The 25779-nt window shown below is 37.8% G+C and overlaps 2 protein-coding genes across 5 annotated transcripts in view; both read right to left on the bottom strand.

The window, feature by feature from the left end:
- The window catches only part of fz2 (frizzled 2), a 320663-nt gene that overhangs the window by 121687 nt on the left and 173197 nt on the right, over window positions 1-25779 (bottom strand). The window lies entirely within an intron of this gene.
- The window catches only part of LOC136857293 (gastrula zinc finger protein XlCGF57.1), a 73896-nt gene that overhangs the window by 8825 nt on the left and 39292 nt on the right, over window positions 1-25779 (bottom strand). For 2 of the 4 annotated variants that reach the window (XM_067135834.2, XM_067135835.2), the window contains one exon: window positions 5450-7216. The exons of the other annotated variants lie outside the window; for them this stretch is intronic. In XM_067135834.2, coding sequence (XP_066991935.2) covers window positions 5697-7058 — 1362 coding nt within the window. In that variant the 5' untranslated portion in view covers window positions 7059-7216 and the 3' untranslated portion in view covers window positions 5450-5696. Of the gene's footprint in view, window positions 1-5449; window positions 7217-25779 lie in introns of those variants that run through there. 4 annotated transcript variants of the gene reach the window in all.

Raw genomic sequence — 25779 nt, 5'->3', positions numbered from 1 at the left:
TCTTTCCCTGTACAAGTGGTAGTTTTCATTTTCACCACCATCACTACTGCTAGACCACATATTTATCTAAAATGTACCTGAAATAAGCATATTTAAAGAGCACTAGTAAATTTATATATGTATGTCCTTTCACTGGAAGAGAATACTTCGCAATTCACTAGTAAGTTACAAGTACAGTGAAACCTCGGAATGCGAGTAACTTGGTGTACAAGTGTTTTGCAAGACGAACAAACTTTTTAAATAAACTGTAACTTGATAAGCGAGTGACGTTCCTTAATACAGGCGTCACGTGTGCCTACGTTTTCGCCTTCTCTGTTCGTTTGTTGAATGGATGAACGAGATCTTTGGTCCTGTAGTGGAGAAATACCTTTCAGAAAATAATCTGCTGCTCAAAGTTTTGCTGGTTATGGACAATGCTCCTGCTCATCCTCCAGGTCTTGAGGCCTTGAGGACGACTTACTGGAGGAATTCAAGTTCCTTAAGATTAAGTTCCTTCCTCCCAACACTACTCCACTACTCCAGTCTATGGATCAGCAAGTCATTTCAAACTTCAAGAATGTATACACCAAAGCGCTATTTCAGCGATGCTTCGAACTGACTGAAGGAACAAACCTTACCCTCAGAGAGTTTGGGAGAAATCATTTCCCCATCGTGAACTGCCTGAAGATCATCAATAAAGCCTGGGATGGAGTCACCAAGAGAACTCTCACTTCCGCTTGGGGAAAGCTGTGGCCTGACTGTTCTTGGACGTGACCTTGAGGGGATTGTTGGTGACAGTGAGCCGCCGATTGTCGATGAAATTGAGTCCTTAGGGAAGACTATGGTGCTGGAGGTGAATAACGTGGACATTCAAGAGCTGGTGGAAGAACATAGCCAGGAACTGGCCACCAATAAACTGACGGACCTGCATCGCGATCAACAGGAAGAGGTTATGGAGATCTTGTCAGAGGAATCTCGCACTTCAACTGAGATTCGGGAGAAGTGCAAAATGTGGGAAATGGTGCAAAATGTTATAGAAAAACACCACCGGAATAAGGCTGTAGCAGTGCGAGCGCTGAATCAGTTCAATGACAATGCAATGTCACATTTTCGTGAAATCCTTAAAAAGAGGCGAAAGCAACAGTCATTGGACAAGTTCCTCATTAAAGTTGCACGAAAGAAAACAATTCCAGTGAGCCAGCAGATAGCAGTGACTCTGTTAGTGAAATTCATGCTACACAGTAACTCTTCTCATGTCATTTCTCGTCTCGCTCACACTTAACAATGATTCTGTTGTAATGAAAAGTGCACGTTAGTTTGTTTTATGTTATATTTTGTTTTGGAAATGGTTTGCTAATAAATATTTTTTGTTTTGTGGACGAATCATCTGCGTTTCAATTGTTTCTTATGGGAAAACTTGCTCTGATATACGAACGCTTTGGATTACAAGCATGTAGTAATACTAAATTCCCATGAAGGGAATTAGATATTTTTCCACCAATAGAGCATATCAAAAATCATACATCCAATTTTTGATCTGATTTTTTACAAGCATGTAGCCGGAACAAATTATGCTCTCAATCCAAGGTTGCGCTGTACTAGTACTTTCGTAGAACACACCCATAAAAATTCAATGGTAATTTGTAAGTATGGAGTAGTAAAGTACAACTGTAGAAAATTCTTTTGTGGAACAGAAATTCTGGTATTTGTACTAGTTACTAGAGAATTTACTTGTAATGTACAAGACCATACTTTTGTGGAATAGGTCCCTGGGCTTGGAAACAATTACACTGGACTGTGAGATGTTCCCTGGAATTTTACTAAGCATTTTCCATGAATAAATATTTTATAGTGGAAATATTCTTAGGAAAGTATTTTCGTGATTGTGTCATAAAGCAAAGACCTTGATTGCCTCTAAAAAAAAAAAATCTAAAATCTAAGTAACTAATATCTGTGTAGCAAATTTCAGTGACTAAGGGTTATTTTCAGAAACAGAAGTATTTCAATATTGGGAAAGGAATTACCACTGTTTATGACCAGTCATAAAAAATGTCTGCAAGTCAATTACGATGGGAAGCGAATCCTCTGGTCTCAAATCTGAATGAAATAACATCTGCAGACGCCTGTGGCCAATTAGTTGGGAAGTATAAAGAAACAAACTGAATAGTCACAGTGAATACTGTATCTTCGCAAGTTCGCATAGCACAAGTGGTTGTTTCACAGCAAGAGCGTTGTGATTTCCTAAAAGGGGGTCCTAAATGGGGGCAAAGGGGCAGCACTTGGTCCTGCGGGTGCCTGACGATAGAAGTGTACTAATAAAACAAAGGAAATACCATTCAGTCCTACCACGCCCAGTGCATGCATGTCCGTGCCATGGCTCCTGGGCAACTTTTATGCAGTTAAGTCGAGCGAGGGTGGGAAAGCGATTTCCTGATGCTTTAAAATGGGGATCCATCAGCTAAGGAAGAAAACCCTAACAGAAAACATCGGTCCTCCAGGGGGTGGTGAAGAGCTGACAACCCAACACGTTAAACTAGTTATGAAATCCAGAGGAGAATTAGCCAGCCTGAGTTCTTCAACACTAAGTGGAAAATGCTTACTGGACTTGAGAATTGGATTATGGAATGTCTTAACATTGTGCCAGACTGAAGCCCTCTCAGAAAGTTGGAAGACTGAAGTTGAGGTGGGAGGACTGCATATGTCAGGACATGGGGATCCTAGGAATTAAGAACTGGACGAACATGGCACTGAACAGAAAAGAATGGCAAAAACTTCTGAGGAAAGCCAAAGGCCACACAGGGCTGTTGAGCCAATGATGATGATGCCACGGAGACTACACTTAATTATTAATACTTACGTTAAATGTATGAACTTGAAAAGAAATGGAAACATATTTACGAGTAAATTTGTTGGGACCTGGCCCACTTCTTATAGAGAAATAATTTGCCACGCTCCAGTCTCTCAAAGGTTGAGAATGGCTGGTTTAGTAGCCTAATAAACTGGCGTTATGTAGCTCCATGAAATTTCTTAAATATCTTGCAAACAACACCACACACTACCATACATGACTTTCTTCTTGGGAGAGTCGAAAATGTCACAAGACAACAGTACAGTTTTTATTGCTAGTTTACTTAGAGTGACCATAATTATGTTCTCTTCTTCCCAACACACCCTTTTATATTAGGCAAAAGAAATATCTGGGCAGAATTTTGAACATTTTAGCAAATATCCTCGATGGGACTGGAAGCAAAATTTTAATTAAAATCGCGGCTCTTGCCTCCTGCTGTTGATATAGCCACTGCTATGAGAACCAAATCATTTAATCATAGTTGTAAAGATAATGTGGAAAGACTGACTGTAATAATCAGTGTCCAGGACAAGTTACACGATTTAAAGAAGGGACAAAATATACAATAATAAGTGTTCAATAAAAACGCTTTCGCATTTAATAAATATATGACGGATAAAAAGTTGCTTAACGAAATGGGTTCTTCAATGGGTTCTTCAATGAAGTACTGAAGACGACGAAGATTGTAATGATGAAAAGTTCATGGTGAAAGCAGTGTCAATACCGATGAATAACAATGTAACAATCCTTCATGATGTGTTATTGTTTTTGTGTGTCACTAACTACTCTTGACTGTTTTTGGATATTCAGAGGTGCCAGAATTTGTGCCTCAGGAGTTCTGTTACGTGCCAGTAAATCTACAGACATGAGGCTGATGTATTTGAGTACCTTCAAATACCACCAGACTGAGCCAGTATCGAACCTTCCAAGTTGGGATCAGAAGGGCAGCGCCTCAACCATCTGAGCCACTCAGCTTGGCTAACAATCCTTCACAGCTTAGTTTGAAAGTGAAATAAATCCTCAAATATTATCTCTTCTGTAAATTCTGTTGCAAAGGAGTTAATTTACATGCTGGTAAATGTACTGATTCAGGGCTGGCAAATATAAGCACTTTCAAACAAGGGCACTGTGAGAGTGGTGCAGACTTAAGATTAAAAAAAGTAAATAAATAAGTGAAAAATTGCATAAGTTACTTGCAATTACTTGAAGTAAAAAAATGACATATTTAAGGTTATGAAATGGCTTAAAAACATGCCATTCTGATTTCAAATCTTAAAATTCCCAGAACCCTTTTTCTTCGTTCCTTGCCATACTACCCGCAACTGCACTCTTCTCCAAATATCACTGGCCTGAGCAGAAATTGAACCTACCAACTTGGATTTAGAAAACCAGCAACTCAGCCCAGCCCAAATGGGTTTGCTTATATGCCACGGTTATATCTGCCCTACAAAGAAATACCATATACCTTCACAAGAATCAAATTTGTAATATTGGGAATGAAGGTACACTATGTACCTCCAATCTTCATATCAATCACAACTGATATGCATTTAGTGCTAATGCCTAGGTGGCAGATTCCCTAACAATCGTTTACCTAACATTTCCTATGATTTCAAGGAAGTTGGACATTTATCAAACCTTTTTTTTTTTAATAATTCTAATCCCCAACTCCTCTTCCAATAAATTAATATTTGCCCCAATTTGTCCTCTTGAATTCTAACTTGATCATCATCTTATGAACTTTCCCACTTTTAAAATACCATTCAAGCACAATCTCTCCACTGACACCTTGGAACATGCTGCTTAGCCGAGCAGTCCATCTACTTTTTCTCAAGTCCTCCCCAACCCAAAGTTTGCAACATTTCTTCAATTTTGTCAGAAATCAATCAGGACAATTTGTGCTACTTCCCACTGGATCTTTTCTGGTTTTTGAATCAAGTAATCCTGGTGATGGTCTCATACACTGGAACCATACTCTATAATTGGGCTCTTGCCAGTGATTTATATGCCCTCTCCTTCATATCACTACTATAATCCCATAAATGATCTAGAAAAGATGATCAATAGAATAACAATTCCTCAATTACTCTCTACTGTAATACTGCAGCAGTGAGGGAAAAACAGTCTTGTGGACAAAAGATTTGGTTACTACACTGTCAGCTGGACAGAAGCAGATTTCAAATTATAATTAACATTTCTGTCATAACATACAGCAAATTTAATTTGAATCCAATGTAAAACTTAAGTTACATTCCATATGGCCAATGACAGCATTTAAATAATGAAGGTTACAATTATGGCTTAACACCACTGACTGTGTTCACTTCAGAACAATATAATCCAATTAATCTTTTATAATCTTTGTACCTTAAGGATATAACCAGTTGTAATTTTCCTTGCTCTCTAACATTTTGGAGCCAATAGATTTACCATAAAAATCTTGGACCATACTTAAAAACAAATTCTGCAAAACATTTTATGCCATACAGTTCAGGCCCTTGTAGTATAGCTTTGAATTTATAAATGCATATGTTACTTTACTGCATTCTTTCCAGTTCATCAAGCATTTAAAAATCTAAAAGTGCTCAATAAAAATAGACTATGTTATGAATACAACTGGTCTGGTCAAGAAAAAACAATTTATTACAATAATTTCTACATCCATTCCAAAATAAATTAATTTAGCTCACTCCATATTTTCAAAAGGCATATAAATAAGGAGTCTATCAAAACGCTTCAGAAATACAGTACGTTTGACAACAGATATTCGATAAAATGATAAGATTCCTCTAAAGACAAAAGGAGTTCTCTTGCCACTATCTCTTATGATTACATTTTAATGGGGAAAACTTTTACAAAACATCTCAATTTAAGTAATTTTATTCAAATTTTCTACTGAATACAGAGGTCCATGACGATGCCTCTTTTCGTGCTCATTACGACTACTTGCTGTTGTGAATGTTCGATCACAAGTCCTGCATTTTATTAGATCAAGGCCAGTGTGAACTTTTAAATGAGTAACTAAATTATACTGCCGACCAAAAGCTTTATCACACTCAGGACATTTGAACGGCTTGTTTCCAGTATGACTGATCTCATGCCTAGCAAGATTATCTTTAGTAATGTATGCCTTATTGCAATACTGACACACCCACGGACGATCTCCTGTGTGTACTTTCATGTGAGAAACCAAGTTACTTCGCTTCGAAAACCATCGGTCACAGTGGTCACACTTGAAAGGACGCTCTCCAGTATGTGTCCTAGTATGTTTCATGAGAGCCTGAGAGTCACCAAAATGTTTACTACATGTCTCACATTCAAACGGTTTTTCGCCTGAATGCAATCTAATGTGGACTCGTAGTCCGTCTTTTCTAGAGAAGCACTTGAAACACACTGGGCACTGGAAAGGACGCTCCCCTGTATGTGTCCTAATATGATCTGCTAACTTGCTGCATGTTGGGAAGGTTTTCCCGCACTCAGGACAAATAAACAGCTTTTCACCTGTATGTGTTCTTTCATGAATTTTAAGATCACCTTTCCTAATAAAACAGCCGCCACACGTTTTACAAGTGAACGGCCGCTCACCAGTATGAGTCCTTAAATGATCGTTAAGAGCAGAATTACATGTAAATCCTTTATTACAGACCTCACATTTGATTTCCAGAGTATGTTTACGTAAGTGTCTTAAAAGGATGGTTTTCTTAGCAAAGGACTTTTTGCAGTAATCACAAACAACACATTCCTTATTTGAATGTTGCCTCATATGAACACGAAGCAGGTAACCACTGCTAAAACATTCGTAGCAATGTTTACACCAATGAGCAAGTTGCTGGTGATACCTCATATGGTCACTTAATTCATCTTTAGTGTTGAACTTCAGTGTACACGCAGGACATTTAAACAGACCTTCATGAAATCCACTCAAAAGAAAAACTTGGGAGAGAGAGGGCTGATCTGTATCAGTCGATTGCTTGGAATCAGTACTGTCTGTGGCCTGGCACTCTGAACCACTATCATCTGTCTCTTCCTGCAATACCACCTCACATAGAATTGGCTCCTGATCATCATACGAAAGTCCACCATCATCACTGCCAGTATCATAGGAATCAAGATCTCCTATCTTAACTTCTTGAAACATTTGCTGCTGCTGTTGAACAACTGTATCCTCGATGAGTGCTTCTCGCTTCGTAAGAGTTTCAGAAGGCATGGGCACTTCACTATGCCCGCTCATATTATTATAATTGTTATCACGGGTCCCTTCTTCACTTCCTTATGTGGGAAGAAGACATCTCTGGTTTTTGGAATAGTTGAAGGAGGATGTTGCTGTTCAGTTGCCGCCTGGTCCATTCTTCCAGTGTTCAGCACCATTAAAACACGATGCCATAAAAGCTACAAAGAAAGATGAAAAAGGAAGTGAACGTACATGGTGGGATGTCAACTGCATCGGTTGAATTAATTTTTAAAATATACTAGTAATTTCGAAAAAAACAAAAAAAACATAGGGCAACCCAACAAATTTTTGGCAAAGATAGGAGAAAGGGTTTATTAGATGATACATGGCATGAGGCAGCGGAATAATAATAATAATAATAATAATAATAATAAAGATTGCACCGAACTGCAACAAAAATATGGAAGAAAAAGATGATAATGAGAAAGAGAAATGAAATTCAGAGGTTGTAAAACACTAATAAAATGTGATGGTGTGGGCACAGTACTTTGCAGTGGACTGCAAATGACAAAAACTGGTGTACTGATACTAAATATCAAAAAAGCAACCAACTTAGAGCTGACTCAATAATTAGCATAAGATTTTCTGTTATGAAGAAGAAAAAAAAAGGCTAACTTTCTTTGAATTTCATGAGGTTATATTGAGTAAATACTCCAGCTTCCATACTGAATTTATGAAGATGATTTACTAATATTAATGGCATGTAAATGTGTTTCATCAATTTTTTTTGTAATCAATTAACAGGTTAAGTTTTAGTAAAGTTTGAAGTTTGTTCCACATCTTGAATCAAAGTAGCAATGTAGTGTGCAAATAATGTAAATTATATCAGAAACAAAACTTGTTGTCTTCTCAAGTTCCAAAATAACGGCTCAGTTACATCCTGAGTTATCAATGTACCTACTATAAGAATTTCACGACGTCAATAAAGTACTATTCACACAACTGGAGTCTTGTGAAAAACCTCTGTGCCCCATTTTGTAATAAATGCCTAACTGGTTAAAGTTATTGGTTTTAATGTATACATTTTATTTGTACATAGTATTGAATCAATAGATCTTGAAACTTATTTACGCTGCTACTGAATCTGATTGTTACTTTCAGTTAATAAGTCCTACTGTAATTGAAAATGTTGAACTATTGCAAATGATTTATAAGACTGTAAAGTCCTGCCAATATAAAATATATTTTGTTTTCAATGGTGTCGATATCCTACAGTACGTGTCTTGGTTTAGTAAAAGTAATCACTAATGATGAAAGATGAAGTAGTACGAATTCATCCTTTATAATGAATCGAACAGATTAATAAGAGTAATTTATTGTTCCATCATTATAGGAAACTATTAAACTCCTGTTTCAAAGTGGTGCAGCTCTTTTCAGGCACACCCTTATGGGAGGTGAGCTGCATGTAGTTTGTTAACCACATAACAACCCTCATGCCAATCTTAAATCTTTGGTAGTACCGGGAATGGAACTTGGACACCTCAAGGACAGAAGCCAATAGTGTTAACCATTCCGCTACAAAGGTAGACTATCAAGATAATAGGACTAATGTTTATTTTATGACATTTATAGGAAACTAATTTCTCAATGGTAGAAATTATGGGTCTTTGGAGATCCTTCCAGTTAAAGTTACATGTTATAATAGCAACATTTGTCCTCATTAAATTATCTTGTGCAAGAAATTAATACAACCACAGAATTATAATTCTAATGGTCAGAAAGTGATCAAAAGTAGAGAGGTTCAAAAGAGCTAAACACCTCATGACAAGGGACAACTTCAGGATATTGCCATTACACCAATAGTTCCTTCGGTGGATCAGAGGTAGTGTGTCCCACTAACGAAACCACGTTTGTGGATTCAACCCAAGCCGAGGTAGCTATTGTTGAATGGCAGACATCATTCTTGGCACTCCACTGATGAAATACATTCAACATTATACCTACTTTGAATAAAGTCTAAAACTATATTGTGATTATACAGACTTGGAACAAACACGCTTTCAATGTTGGTGAAGATAAGCGTTCATGAAACTCTGGAAATATGATCAAAGGGGCATAGGAATAGCCTTCTTGAGAAATTAAGTACAAGTGTGCCCTGAAAAGAGATAAATGTTGTCGTTTGAATCTAGCTCGTGTATCCCAACAGCCCTATTTTTGGTACTGATATGAATAGCTGTAAGGCTGAGGAAATATATTTTGTATTGAATAGGTGGAAACCTTTACTGTGTTGTTACTCATATGTTATTTATATTGGTGTCCAAAGTTCATACGAAGGCAAAATATGTTCCACTTCACACAATATTTCTGATAGGTATTACATTTTTATGTTCCATCATCCAATCACCATTTGATAATAAATCCAAGATTTGTTCCACTTTTGTCTACGGGAGTATTGAAGTTCCTCTCCTTCACAAGAGAATGGTGGGTTCTAATACACAGCCTAAATAACATTTATATGAACATGAAAATCTGTAGTAAGCCAGGCTGAGTAGCTCAAGTTGGTAGGTTCAGTCAAGGTTCAGTCCGGATGTACAGTGCACACCTCTTATTATGATCTCTTTGGGATGCAGACAATCTGAAAAAAAAAAACTGAAGCACTCAGAAGGGAGGAGAAAACTAAATGAAACTTCACATGTTGAGAGGGTATGTGATGTTATGTCAGCGATTAGAAAATCGAGTCAAATTTGCTAAGAACTTGGCAGTACGAGCCCATTTATCAGCATGACGATGCACCCCCTCTGGCCTGGATGCATGCACCGATTCAGTTGGAAAGGGTGTCAAAGCCGTTGTATCCTCTCCTGAGGCAAGTTGGCCCACAACTGTTTCAACTGGTCCTCGATGTCCTGGATACTGGCACTAGGATGGAGTTGACGTTCAAGCTGGTCTCACACATTCTATTGGGGGCAGATCTGGGGATCTTGCTGGCCACAGGAGTACCCCCAACATCATGCAGAGAGTTCATACAGACACATACCATTTGTGGACAGCACTGCCCTGTTGAAAAAATGCCACCACGACACTGCCGCATGAGAGGTTAACACATGAGAATGCAGGATGTCCGTGACGTATTGTTTTGCCGTCGGAATTCCCTCAATCACTACCAACCACGAGCTGAACTCGTATCCAATGGCTCCCCACACCATGCCGCCAAGAGCAACACTACTGTGCCTCTCCAAAACATAGGAAGAATGGGACCTCCTCTCAGGTCACCACAATATTTGTAGACAATGGGCATCCGGGGTAATGCAAAACTGTGATTCTTCACTGAACACAATGCGACGTTATTCATCAGTAGTCCATGCTTCCCGGTCACGACACCACTTCAGATGCAGTCGTTTATGTTGTGGTGTTAACGGTAGACTATGCATGGGACGGAAATTCCCTAGTCCGGCCGTTGCTAGTCTCAGACGAATGATGCGGGATGAGATTGTTACAGGTAGTCCATTACTTGTCCTCTGACGACAGACGCAGATGTGAAGGGTTTACGATGTGCTTGGTGCACAATATGGCGATCCTCCCTCATGGCAGTCAGGCGACCAGAACCTTGACGGGTATGCCTGCCCTCAGTTTCCCCATGCAGTCCAAGACCAGGCCAATGTCACATGCGAATGCCTCACAAATCTGGATATTACAAGATTCAACCAGCCAGCCAAATGGAGACCCACAATGAGACACCTTTCAAACGCTGTCAGGTGCTGACAACGCTGCCTCACACGAGTACGCGGCATCTCTGTGTTCTTCACAGCGATGACTCAACATCTGACGTTGTTCAAGGTTTTATACATCCTACCAGGGCTTGTAACACACACTAATGCACTCTGTTGGCCATTCTACCTGTTGCAGAAAATTGCAACCCTAATCATTTACATACCAGCTGATAGTGTGAATGCGTCCAAAGTTACATTGACATCTGACCATTTCTTCTGGGTGCTTCAATTTTTTTTTTTTTTTTTTTTTTTTTTTGTCAGACAGTGTATTAACCAGTTGATAACGACCAAAAACACCAAATTGAAAGTTAATTATTCATGCATAAAAGTTAAGTGAACTATATATTTTTGATCATTAACTGTTGTTAGCTTCGGATTTTCCCTTAGGAGTTCATTAGTAAATCATTCATATTCAGAATGTTTTTTGGAATTCTACTGACCAGTGCTGAACTCTCCGTCACAAAACATCTAACGCCAGCCACATTTCAGATGGTAGCCTGTCGTAATGTTCTATAACTGAAAGTTTCTCTTTAACGTTAAATTCTTCACATTTTACATTAGCCATCATCGCTCTGCAACACCGTGAACTTCAGCTATAAAAACTGTTGGTAAACTGAAACAGGTTCGATCTGGGTAAAAGAGAAAGTGAGAGAATACCATCTCCAAAACCTGGTTATCTTTTCTCCAGAGAAGAGTACCATTACTTCCAATACAGCACAGTAATTGGAAAAAAGAACCGTGATAAAACTTTCAGGGCCATACAGAACTTGGAAACAAACACTGTAATAAGAAAAAAATGTAACATATACAGATACTCAGATTTCAAGAAACAGCATTTTTCCAATAGCATTAGTTTGCAAAAGACTTCATAAAAATTATAACATTATCAGACTGATAATATCCACAATTACAATAAGGCGTGCTCGCTATATTTGAAGGTGTTCAAATACGTTAGCCACCTCTCTGTAATTTACTGGCATATACAAATTACTGCACAACATAATCCTGGCACCTTGGCATCTCCAAAATATGTAAGTAGTTAGTAGGACGTGAAGCCAATAACAATAATTATTATTCTTTGGAGTACAGAAGGAATATTCTCAAAAGGCTCTCACACGTGTCAGGCTGGAAAAAAAAAAAAAAGGCCGAATATAATTGTTCCCTGAACCAATTTTTGCTTTGTGTTTGTTTTTGGATGTGCTTGTTGGTGAAATGAAACCCAGCCTAAAATCACTTAAGGCCCTATACACTATAAATATTTACACCTGATGGGTGCCCAACTGGAACAATTTACTGGATAACATTCTTTTTCAGTACTAAATTAAGTGTAGTAAACTTTGTCTGATTGTTACAGGTATTTATTTGGCTTTAGGTTCAGAGGGGTTCGGGTTCGATTTCTGATCGGGTTGGGGAGTTTAACTGCATATGGTTAATTCCTTTGGCTTGGGGACTGGGTATTTGTGTTCATCTGAATGCACTTGCCTTCCTTTTATATACACTACCAACCAACACAGAAACACACAACAGTGAATACATTCCTCGAAATCGTGTTTGCATCAGGAAGAGCATCTGATTGTAAAACTGGGCCAAATTCACATCAACTACTGACCTCAAACCTAGAACTACAGGCATTGTTAAGTGGTGAATGCCATATTTATCTACTAAAACTTTTACCACTCACCTCATTTTCAAAGTTATTTTTCAGTTCTCACAATGGCTTACAAATTATGCCAATACACACACACATTTTCCTAAAAGACTAACTTGAATAGGCAACTTGACGACTGGAAGTATGGGTAAGACTGCCCAAACCGTGGTTCACGTTAGCAGTGGGATAGCTAGGATATACTTCCAGTGTAGAAAATAATAATAATTCAAGATAAGCAAGTATGTGATTTTAAAAACTGTCTCCGACAAAAGTAGATTTCCTGGATATAGATCATAATCTTCCAAAAGCTGTGTCACAGTAAATCCTCACAAGATTCACCCAAATATTCAGTCAAAATAGGTAGGGTTACCAGATACACTGGCCAACTGAAATTCTCACTTGAAATTTTAATCCACCAAAGCATCATAAATTTGTTTTCCAAACAAAATCCTGGTTAAATAAAAAGTTCTGTTCAGTTTCAGTAGGTTAAAATTTCAGATCACTGGAATTATTCCCTAAAATGTTCGTTAACCCTTTCCGGTTGGGAGTGAGGCAAAGCCTGACAGCATATTTCCCCTGTTCTACTAGCATGCTGGGCATAGTCCATGTCAGGATGGAGAGATATATATATCTTATGGAAAGGGTTTGTGCAAACCGTGCTGAAAAAGAAGTGGAAGCACACTGATAACCAGGTACATCAACGATTGACCTGTTTTGCAGCAGCAGAATATGTATTACCTGTATGAAGGAATTCTGATCATGCTAAGCAAATAGAAATCTCCATTAATGAAATGGAACACTTCATTAAAGAAGCCTAAAACCAACCCCCAACATGAAACTGTGGTGGTGGTTGTTGTTGTTGTTGTTGTTTTACAAGGAAGTACAACTTGGCAATCATCCTCCTAAAAAAATGACAGTAGAACCTCCGTTAACTGAAACAAAGAGGGATTTTTTGGATAATCAACATTTTGGATAATGACTGAAATGTAATTTTTAAGAGGTTAAGAATAGTTTTTTTGAAGGTTTAGTTGAAAGTAAAAGAAGACAATAGGCTACATTATATAATGCATTGTTGACAGAATATTTTAATACGAAAACTCAAACTGCCCAACTGTATTTACAAAACAAAACGATGTTTGATAGTGCATGTACTTTTAATATACAGTAGGCCCTACTATTTTTTTTCTGATAAAATCTTCCATTTTCTTTTGTTTTTCTATCGTTTACTAGCCGCTATGTCATGCCACCATTTCATTAGCAGAATGTCAGAACAACAAATTATGTTTCTTTAATTCGTTTTTGTAATTTAGCCATTTCATTGATGTCAATGAGGAGTGAAATACCAAGGACTATGCTGTACACAGTGACAATAAGTCCAGGAAGGGAGATATAAAAGATGGTCCTACAACCCACTACTTCATCCTTTAGAATGTTTTGAAAAGAAGTACAAGTGAATTGGACTAGATTGATTTCAGCGAAATGTGTAATATTCATCATAATTTTATTTGTATGCTTCAAATTTTTGTACTAGTAGTAATTCCTGTAATATTTTTTTTTTACCATGGATTTGATTGTTGTACTCTTGTTGTTTGTTTGTTTGTTGGGTAATTATGTTAACTTTATTACTACATTACTGTACGTGACCATTCCAACTGGGATATCTCCCATTTGCAATGTATTTGTTAATAATAACAATAATAAAAATAAATACCCTCAACCATATGAAGAGATCTGTAACCCTTATTTACAATCCCATTTATGTGATTACCCCAATGAAGATCTTTCTTAATAATGTTCTTGGCTTTACATCCCACTTTATTTATGGTTTTTGGAGAAGCCAAGGTGCCAGAATTTAGTCCCACAGGAGTTTTTACATGCCAGTAACTCTACCAATACAAGACTGACATATTTGAGCTCCTTTAAATACCACCGGACTGAGCAAGAATCGAACCTGCCAAGTTGGGGTCAGAAGGCCGATATCTCAACCGCTCTGAGCCACTCAGCCCGGCAGGATCTTCCCTGTATTAAAATCTAGGTACTTACAGTGAACCCCACGAGTTGCTATCATATTAAAACTCAGAGGACTTCTCGTCTTTGTGAAACTTACAACCTGACTTTCAACCAAGTTAACCTGTTGTTCATCTCACAACTTTGTAAAGATCTTTTTGCAGTCACTCCCAATCCTGTAAATTATTTATTAATCCATACAGTATAGCTGATGTACCCATGCTTCGCTATGGAATTCTACATTGTATAGAGAATTCTAGGTTAGGTAGTGTACACGTTGTGAGCAAGATTGTATTAAATTGCATAGCTCTTGACGTTACCCTAGAAATTGACGGGGAAGTCACCAAGCATCTTTACTCGTATGAAGACTGCGTTAGGGAATTTTTTGTAATGGTGCAGCTGCTTGCCTACCATCAGTCACGATCAGGTTTGGGAGTTTTCATTATAATGGCAGACACTCTCCACCTGCCTTTTTACATCCTCAGAAAGATTGTCTTAGTGGTTTTCCCAACTGAAATGAACACAGGTCATTACAATGACATCAGTAGTAATGGCGCGATTGAAAGCAAGGCTTTCACATGAAATATTCGATCAAATAAAAAAACCACACATTTTCTCACTTTTAACAAACAGTACTACACTGTCGATCTAACAGTCCAAAGTTCCACAGCTGGAATGACCAAGCCACAGATAGCCGTGATCCGTGAACACATTTAGTCTTTTTTCAGCCGGGGCGGAGGGGGGAGGACGGCGGCGGCGATAGTGGAGAGTCCCACGAGAAAAACCATGCCCTTTTACTAATCTGTTTCCTAGGAGTACCCGATGAGCCGGAAAATCTCAATTTACTCAAAATTTCCTCCAAGCCAGAGGAGAAACCCCCTCTTCACTGCTAATCTGAAATAAAAGGAATGTAGAATTAAATGAAACTGAAGAGGAAGAAGCTTTTCTTAAGAAATGGTTCTTTTCAGGGTTGAATTTTGAGTTATTTAGTGAATTGTGGTGCTATAATTTGGAATAGGCCTAAATTGTAATTATAGACCATATCATACTACTACTACTGAGTCTCTGCCTTAAGTGTGCACACTGCTCATTCGAAGCAGCGTGTCAGAGTAGGGATCGAATAGCTAGAATACTATGATGAACCAGTGTGTTACGTACCAGCAGTATCAGAAAATCTATGAACCAGAGGAATGGCATACTAAAGAAGAAAGTTTTGTAACTCCCCAGCTATTTCCCGCCAATATTCAGTCAGGCTGTTATACTCAGTACACAGCAGTCATTCCATCTATCAGAGTGGAGTGGCAGAATAAGAGACAAAGAACATCACAACAAACAATGGTCAATGTAATGTTATTGTTCATCAATGTTATGAGCATTTGATATTGAAGGCCTTCATATTTAGTTTTAAGGTACTGTATTTAAAAATTAAATTTTAGCTGCCTTCCCCTAAACTACAATTTCATCCAGGGTGGATAAAATTGTGTATAGCTTAGACTGTAGTTTTTTTATTCCCTGACTGTATATACCTACTTTCATTAAATTCTGTTAACCCATTTTCTCGAGGCTCTGGGCTGATATGGACTTTGCAACAAAAATACAAATTCATGAATATCTGCATTACCATAGCCGGTACAGTAAAAATGTATGAGAGATCAATGATACGAAAATGAAATGTTGTATGGCTTTTAGTGCCGGGATATCCCACGACCGGTTCAGCTCGCCAGGTGCAGGTCTTTCTATTTGACGCCCGTAGTGGGACAGTGGGAAAGTCGGTTTATAAAAATGGAGATAAATACACTGAGATGATTTGGACATAAAGACAGAATGCCAAAACTTATGATAGAATTACAAATGAAAGAAGAGAGTGTGTGTGTGAAAGATTATAATGGATGAACCTAGTTAGGAACAGCATAAAACAACTGGACTGGAAGGATAATAGGCAAGGTGTGGTGGAAAAGAGAGAGCTCCTATATTGTATTTGCCCTGTCTGAACTACATCTTGGATAAGGGGAAATTATGAAGTCTAATGTACCTTAATGATAAGATTCCAAAACTTTCTAATACATGTTAAATATGACTAACTTATTTAAGGGAGGTTCTCCCCTAACCACGAATACAATATTCATAAGAAGACAACACATCAATAGACGGCAAGAACTTCCATACAAGTGTACATCGGTTTTTAAAGTGGAACAATATTTCAGGCCTGTGTTACTGAATGTGACAGCGTCACTGATTTCTAACCATGTTTTATCACAAACTGTTGAAACATTTGACCAATTTGTGTATATCTGTCCGACATAGCAAATACTGTAGTTTTCTCACCAAATGGTGACAAGTGCTATAGCAACACAACTATAACGACATACACTGTAACGTCACTTTTCCACATAGTTTCTGAGAGACTCCAAACATTTCTGCGAACTCACAACCAACTTGTCGATGCCGGATGCATAGAAATTTCCTCCAGCGTTCTGCAACCACTCGGAGACAGCGGCCTTTACCTCCTCATCAGTCTGGAAACGTCGACCACCGAGCTCCGTTTTGAGCTTACCGAAAAGATGAAAGTCACACGGCGCTAGGTCGGGACTGTAGGGTGGATGTTGCCAGACCTCCCACTTGAAACGCTGCAGCAGTTCTGTTGTTTGGCAGGCCTTGTGAGGTGTTGCATTATCGTGCAAGAAAATCACACCGGCGCTTCTCTTTAATCGCTTTACACAGCCGGTGCAACGTTTGACAATATGACGCCACGTTGATCGTCGTTCCTTTCGGCAAGAATTCCACGTGCAGCAAACCCTCCACGCCAAAGAATACTGTTGCTATAACCTTACCGGCTGAAGGTTGAACCTTGGCCTTCTTTCGTTGATGTTCATTTCATTTCGGGGGTGAAGTGGTGGACCCACGTTTCGTCGCCTGTGACGATCCGCCGCAGAAACCCGTTGCCGTCTGTGGCATAGCGTTGCAAAAATGCCAGGGATGATTGGAAACGTCCCGTGTGTTCATCGGTGAGAAGATGTGGGACCTATCTTTGACACAGCTTACGATATCCGAGGTCCTCTTGAACAATGGCGAACACACTGCCATATGACATGTTCAGCTGCGTCGTGATTTCTCTCAGTTTAATGCGCTGGTTCTGTCTAATGATCGCATTCACACTGTTGACCTTTGCACGGATCCTGGACGTTGTGGGCCTGCCTTCGTGATGGTTGTCCACGATATCCGTGCGTCCGGCTTTACGATACCTTGCCAAGAAATGGCCTGCCCTCCATACACAGCACTAATTTCACGATGAATGTCCGTGCAATTCTTCATTTTGGCCGATAGGAATCTGATTGTCGCACGCACCTCATATTTGGAGTGAACGTCCAGTTGACGCGCCATTGCATTTGACCGCTATTCACACAATACTAGACGAGACACCACATCGACCTGCCTAACAGACGTGTGGGCAGTGTCTGTCCCTTTCTCCGCGACACACAGGGTGCTGCTGCGGCACGTTAGTGCAACTAACCTTTTGATCCACCTACGTAGTATGTGGAGGTGAGAAAGTAAATCTTGAACGAATTCGGATATGTGATAAGGACATTAACGTGTTATCACCATAATTTAGAACTGTACATATCTTAAATACCGATAGTGTAATATTTTTAATTTAATGTATTGCTATCTTGATGTATTTATGTTCATGATACATTTAGCAGTTGAAGATCCCAACAGAGGATTGAAACTAGTCCTGCAGTCATAATGTACTTTTAGATGTAAATACATATCATTAACACTATACAAGTACTGAATAGGTGGAGAATCCCAAACCTACAACTGTGAACACTGAGTTCATACAATACAGATTCTGAACTCTTATCTTTTATGGCCCTAGAGAAAATCTAATGTGGTCAGAAGGATAGCACAGATAACTATTATAGCATATTCAAAAATAATATCGCATGCCCTTCTTTAACCAACACCAACAAGCAGGCACAAAACAGCTGATAAATATACTGTATAACCTCTACATAATTCAACTGCCAATCTGTGGTGGTGGAGCTGGTAAATCATTAGCCTTGTATTCCTAAGATAGCGGGTTCAATCCTGGCCAAGATTTGTGGCACTCAAGGGTGTTTAAATGTAACACCTCCATGTTACTGGTCCTAGCACATTAAAGGATTATTGTGGGACAAAATTTCTACACCCCAGTAACTCTCAGAATCTATAACAATTGCACAGATGTTAACCAAATAGGCTACAAGCATTTTCAAAAATTTACAACAAAGAGACTCGATTCAAATTCTTTCATGAGGATTAGTCTTTTCCTTCAATACTGTTCCAGTAATTGGAGTTCCTTTACGATGCTCTCGTACAAACCAAAGTCATAAAACATCACTGATAATTTCATCGGCTTCTTTATGCATTTAGCAGAATTTTAAAAAAAAATTCCATTCAAGTACAATAGTCCTGGAGATAATTTCGATTGTGCGCCGATCATTCAGCCTACTTTTCTCGACTCCTAATACATTAAAAATTACTTGCATAGATTCACCTTTATCTAAAAATTCTAATACACCTAATACACTAAGTAGCTCATGGACAGTTAGAATTGCTAAATTAGTGCACTTATTAACTGGACTGAATAAATCAGCGAAGTGACCAAAAATGGCATCCACTACCATTAGTGATAAGCAATATGCAGCAAGTTGCATTAGCGTTCGTACCCGTGGGAAAAATAAGAGGGGTGGGATGGTTAACCCGAGGTTGCAAGAAATCAGCTTCATTTCCCGTATCAAATTCTATTTACAAAGACTTAATAATAAAAAAAATCTTCCACCTTTTTGATACGTACATTTGCATTTTAGCGAATCAATTAATCATACACAGTACATGTTTCGTTCCTTTTTAGAACATCTTCAGCTGTTTTATATTGCTTAGGTGAATTCACTAGTATTTATCTTTATGAGAACAACCTAAACAGGTAGCCTCCCTTGTTTTTCATAAATACTACGTAAATTTAAAATAATTAAAAAAAAATTAAATACAATGTGGATGGTTGAATGGGGTAGTGAAATGAGAGGGGGAATGTATCTACTTATAGTTAGCCTTCTGCCGCCTCGTATATCTACTCCCCTTCCTTTCTAAAGCCAAAACCGTGACTGTAAGAGACACGCCTCCTCCCCACTCCACAGCCTTGCCTCCCGCGAAGATGGAGCAAACACTGGAACACACACATCATTACTACACAAGACTGAAGGCTGCTTCAGCCGTAGCTCCTCCAAGGTCACAGTAAGAGTGGATTTTGACAAGGTATGAAATCATTCTTTTATATACTAAGTTTACTTGTGCAGACATGTTTTTTTTTAAAAAAAAGCAAATCTCCCATTTTATTTCATTTCATTTTAGATAATAGGGAGACTCCTTTATTAATAACAAAACAGCAATCAGCTTCAAGGTTCCTGAACTAACCGAATTCAAGAGACATTTTGTAAATTTAAAACAAACAGCAGCCACCTTGGAGGGAGTAAATGAAGTGAATACCTAGCAATATTCAGAACAGTGACAAAGGAAAGTTATATTTTTTCAAAACTTTATTAGAAGACAAGCGGAATATTTTAGTGATAAAAGTGCTGGAAACATTTTTTTACAACATCTGTTCAAATGAATAGAAATAGTTTTTTTTTAAATCGGCTAACTATAAGTACATCCATTTCCCTCTCATTTCACTACCCCATTCAACCATCCACATGGTTTTTAATTTATTTTAAATTTACATAGTATTTAAGTAAAACAAGGTACCTGTTTAGGTTGTTCTCATAAAGATAAATACTAGTGAATTCACCTAAACAATGTAAAACAGCTGAAGATGTTCTAAAAAGGAACGAAACATGTACTGAGTATGATTAATTGATTTGCTAAAATGTAAATATAAGTTCAAAAAGGTGGAAGAATTTTGTTATAAGTCTTTGTAACCCCAGATTGGTTAAGAGGGCACCCACTGTATTAGCGTATTAAATCTGAAACATACATCCAGGGGTATATCATGCTTTTGCTGCTTTCCTTTAGTGTTAGGAATGTAAGCAAATCACATGACTGTTTATACTGTGATTATAGCCATAGGACTCCAGTTTTATGTGGGATGCAACCGATGGGAATGCGACTATAATGTTTAAAAATGGCCAGTTATACACTGGCTGAAGATCCCTGGTAAGAGGTGAACTGGTCATTAAACCCCAGTACATGCGTGTCCATATATGAAGTACAGTATACAGACGAACGTCGAATCATTTAGGGACATAAATTTTATTTCAAGTTATCGAAATTTTAGCTGGGAAGATGTATTGTACAATAAATGCTGTACTGCACAGCTAATGTCGAACAAAATTTGAATTACAGAATATTTTCTTCTTCTAGATACAAAACTTTTGCTTCGAGAAATCAAAAAATGTGCATAATGGAATTTCGGGAAACAGAGACATACATAAAGGTGAAGAATAGGTCAGGAAATAGAAGTTGCTTCGAGATACTGAAAATCTGAGTAATGGAGGTTTGGGATATCGAGGTTTGACTGTAATGTAAAATAAGGTCATTTTAAGAGTTGGACTGGGAAAGCTGTCTGGATCTGTAAGTGAAATATGATACCAGTCCAGCATCTACCTGCAGTGAGTGAGGAAGCACTTCTTTAGCTTCCGAGTTCTCTCGTAGTATACAAGTGAACACACCTGGCTATGGAGGGTAACAGTTGTGCAATTTACAGAAGCCATTTTTCCAGTATTTTTGCACTCACTCCAGACAAATGGTGGAAAGAAATATACAGTACAGAATATTGGATCTGTACAAAATTTATTGCAGGCTCCTGGCCCAGAAGAGAAGAAACTGTCAACCATATACAATTCAATCAGGTAAAAAATATAAAAATCACTAAAAAATACTTAGAGTTATCACACAAAATATTTGTAATTGGTGAGAGAAATCACGAAACTGGTAAAATTTACATCCAAAAAATCTGAAGAGGGGGAAAATACACATTTCTTTCAAACAAACAAATTTCCTTTTTTGCTCCATAGAATTATTTTGTATCACATGCAAAATGTTAAACTATTCTTATTTCATTTTGGAGTTCCTCTTGCCTGGTATGAGAAAGGATAAATGGAGTTTACTTGTTTCACAAAAACAGTGGACTATAAAACTAAGTTTCATGAGTGGTCAATAAAAGTACTTCTTAAAAACCATAGCATGAAACATGCCCGAGTGTACAGCATGGGAAGTGAGGTAGTTGGGCAGGACTTATTCTCAGTTTGGTTTCAATTGCAACAGTAATGTTCTTTAGTAACACAGAGGTAGATTATTTACTTCAGTTCAAAAACAAGAAACATCACTTAAATTACAATTTTTGTCAGACGAAAATAAAATGAAACCCATTAGAAATGAATGGTGTTTTAGTAAGATCAATGAATACTATAGCTAGAAATAGTAATGTTAAATTTTAATGCTTTTGTATTATATCACTAAATGCATCAATTCTTAAGGGATGTATAAACAAACTTGACTAACCTGCCCATCATATTACTGTACCCTGAATATATCTAGAACTAAAATGCATACGAGGACATTACTGAAAAAAGATATTACAATTTTCAAGTGATCACATGAAAACAGCGAGTTATATGGGACTCCATGTTAACAAGGAAATGGCATGCCAGAACAATACTTTTATTTATCAGAATCTGCTCTAATTTATCATCAGGTATGAAAGCAGACCTTCAGCTATTAGAGAACTTTCAGTTAGTGTACTCATTCTTATATTCGCAGACCTTCAGCCATTAGAGAACTTTCAGTTAGTGTACTCATTCTTATATTCAAGTTTTTTGAACTTCATGGTAACAGAGAAATGAGTTAATGTTTTTTCCCCTTTTATACAATTCCTTTATATAATTTAATAAGCTGTTTTCCGTAATGGAAATTGTGAGAAAACACCTGAATATATTTCAAAGTGCAAATCCTCATTTTACAGCCACCCTGCCATAGCCTCCTTCGGTACTTCCTGGAAGAGAGTCAATTGGGAGCTCCCAGGTTGATGGCATGGCCGACCTCTCCCTGTATTGTTCTCTTCGCCTGGTTTTACCCTGCACCTTCTGGAACACAAAACAGGAATGTTCCACTCTAGCCTAGTCCTGAATTTTCTAGTAACCCATCACTGATATATAAATACAAGACCGCTGTGAATAAGGAGCAGTTGTAATGTTGGAGGGTTGAGTGTGAGGTGGGTGTTCCAGCAGTTAGTGTTTGAGTTCGGTAGTTACAATGGGGCAACAGTAGAGTTAGCTGCCGCCAGGGTTCCACCAGTGTCAAGGTACTGTATTTGAGTGTGTGTGTACTGTCTTGGACTTGAGTGTTGTACGTGTACCGACGTGGAGTGAGCGATTGGAACTTGATGGCAAAATTGCTGGTTGTCGTCTGTGTCCCACTGGAGTCAGAGTATCGTCGTGTATTGGGCAGAGTACTGCCTTGGAGTACTGAGTGTGTTTACTACCAAGGACTAAAAACTATGGGGAAGTCAGCATGTGAAGCAGCTGTCATGTGTGTAATTGGAACAGTGTTAAATGTTCATCGCCGTGAGGAGTATTGTCCTGCTGGTTCATGCTGCTGAGCTGTTGCTGTTTACCTGTCCTGTAAAACTGGACTGTCTCGGGAGTTGAACCAAGGAACAGTCATCGTGTGGTGTTGGGTTCAGTAGCCCTGGTTTATATCTGTCCACCTGTAGCTAGCTTGTGTGCAGGGTGACCGGACTTGTGAGCAAAAGTGAAAATAAGGCAATCCTGTCAATACGGATTATTAGCAGTCTCTGGTAATACCAAAGAGCCAGACTGCCCACTGTGAAGAGGACAGAGACTTGTAAATAGGCAACAATTAGTGAGTGTGGTCATTCATGGTTGAATGGAGTTGTGTTTGTGCGTATATAAGTATGTGCATTTATTGGGTCGTCCTAATTAGAGCAATAAAACAGACTGTTTTCTTCATAACAATAAATGATGGTCCTGCTGATTACCTGTTTTCCTGCACAATTTTCTAGTTTTCTTCAAGTAGTTCTGAGGTCTTCCACAAGGTACCTTGGTGTGCGGCTAGATACTGTTTAGCAGCCCAGCGTAGCTGTAAGACCCTGTGCCACGTACTGTGTTCCACCTGGCATCATCGCTACTAGCACTATAGTGGGAGGACTGCCAGTTTCACGCAGTAGTGTGTTAGTGTACTTTTAAGACAGTAGTGTAAAGTTACTATGAGCTCCAGTTTAAAATATTTTTGATATGAAGTTAAAGAATTACCTTTGCAATATCAAATTTGCTGCACAAGTCAACAATAATAATGATGATAATAATAATAAAAGAAAAAAGAAAACGTGCATGTGGTGCAGTGCTCATTTCTGGGCCCCACAAGGTAAGAGAGTTGGCTACATCTATGCTCCATATGACTGCATAAACTAGAATCCAAGAAACAGTAGCACTTAAGATAGTCTTTGTTGTTTACCATTTTCACCCCAGGCAAATGCCAGCAGCTTCATTCAAGTCCTGACATGCGTAATATTGTCATAGCAGCTGGCAACGGTGGGAAAATGAATTATGCCAAAATATTTTGAACAACTTGAGCAAGTTTTTTCAAATTACATAAACTTAATACATTCTGTCTCCATAGAATTTGGGTAAAGTATCCAAGTTCAGAACCTCTCTCCAAAACAAATTTCTGAGGAGTCATAACATATACTATACTGGATTTTTGGGCATTTCAATGATCTTGCATCATCATTTCAAGTCATTCTCAGAATATTTCTTCAAACACAAACAAATGTAATCAACTATTCGCAAATTAATTATATACCTTAAATTTCATGAAAAATATTACATTATCATTCTGAAATGATGTGTGTAATGATGTTTCCATCAAATCCTATATCTTGTATTAATATTTTAGTTCAATAAGATTTTGTGTTTACACAATTTAGTAAAGGTAAAATGGATGGAATATTTACTGTTATATATGAAGAAAAACATTTTCATTATTTTAGTTGTAACAGTAACGTAAAACTGATTCTGATGTAACACAATGCCCTAACATATTCAGTTTCTGTTTACAGGAATATGAATTATGTATCTAAGATAAAATGGAATGTTCAGCCACTTTACGTAACCAGGTTTTGAGTTTACTTTTAAAATATTAGACACACTTTTGACAAATCTTACAAGCTGACTGGGTAACCATTTCACTAACTGAGTGAGCTCGGAAAGGCTTAGGTAAAATTGTACCAAGCCAGTTTTCATACTACTGGATACACTAGATACATTGAAATGGTATGTTTACAAGGATCCTTCAGACCTAATGACCTGCATTCATTTTCTAACAATTCTGGACTTAAAAAAATATAAGAATGAGAAGGCAAAAATGATTTTCAATCTAAAGCACTCTTCACTTTTCCTTAGTATGTTTACTCTAAGTGATAAATGACTGAAAAACATCACAAAAAATGATTTAAAGTCCTGCTTCCATAACACAATAAATATTTTAAAATTCTATTTCTATTCTGTACATATTTCTAAAATACCATATTTGCATCTACAGTACAATACATCTTTGTGTATTTGTGGAAGAAAAACAATAAAATACTGAGGAGGAGATGAAAATTGGCTGCAAATGATGTATCTCCTTATGTCATGTTATACCACTATTCCTGTTTTTCAAAAGACTGGTAATGAACTGGTGGAGATGAAATGTTTATACAACTGGATACTCCAGCTGTATGTATCAAAACTTATAGACATATTCATATCAAACCCAGGGATTGGGAGCTAGAGTTAAATCAGAGATCTGGGAAAGAGGACTGGTGACTTCAGTGCTATTCTGGAGATAGCTTTTCTTTTTTTTCCTAGTAATGAACAGAATTAAAAACTAAGAACAAGACCAAGACCACTGTTAAATATATTATACACAGTATTCAAATATGGTAAAATAGTTCTAATAATTCAAATCTTACACATGTCAAACTGTGTAGAATAGCTACAGAAGTGCCGTTTTTCTGCTTAAGCTAATAGTGTGACTAGTTGTCATAAAAATGACAAGTCTGAACAGAGGTATAAATGGTCAAAGCATCATACCTATGATATGGATAAATTAAGAATTTTTTTTTTGCCTAGGTAGATCAATGCAACCAGTCCATCTTCAACAATGGAATTTCACTATTAATAGGAAAGTGTTAAGTCATTCACAGGGCCTACCTCAGCATTCTATAAAAATGCATTGTCACCTCTGCAATTAGTATAGTACATGTAATTCAACTGAAAAACATTTATGAGCTAAGGCTAAAAATGGAAAGCCACTCATCCAC

Source organism: Anabrus simplex, chromosome 1 (assembly GCF_040414725.1).
Source record: "Anabrus simplex isolate iqAnaSimp1 chromosome 1, ASM4041472v1, whole genome shotgun sequence".
NCBI lineage: Eukaryota > Metazoa > Arthropoda > Insecta > Orthoptera > Tettigoniidae > Anabrus > Anabrus simplex.
This window is presented reverse-complemented; position numbering and strand designations above follow the sequence as displayed.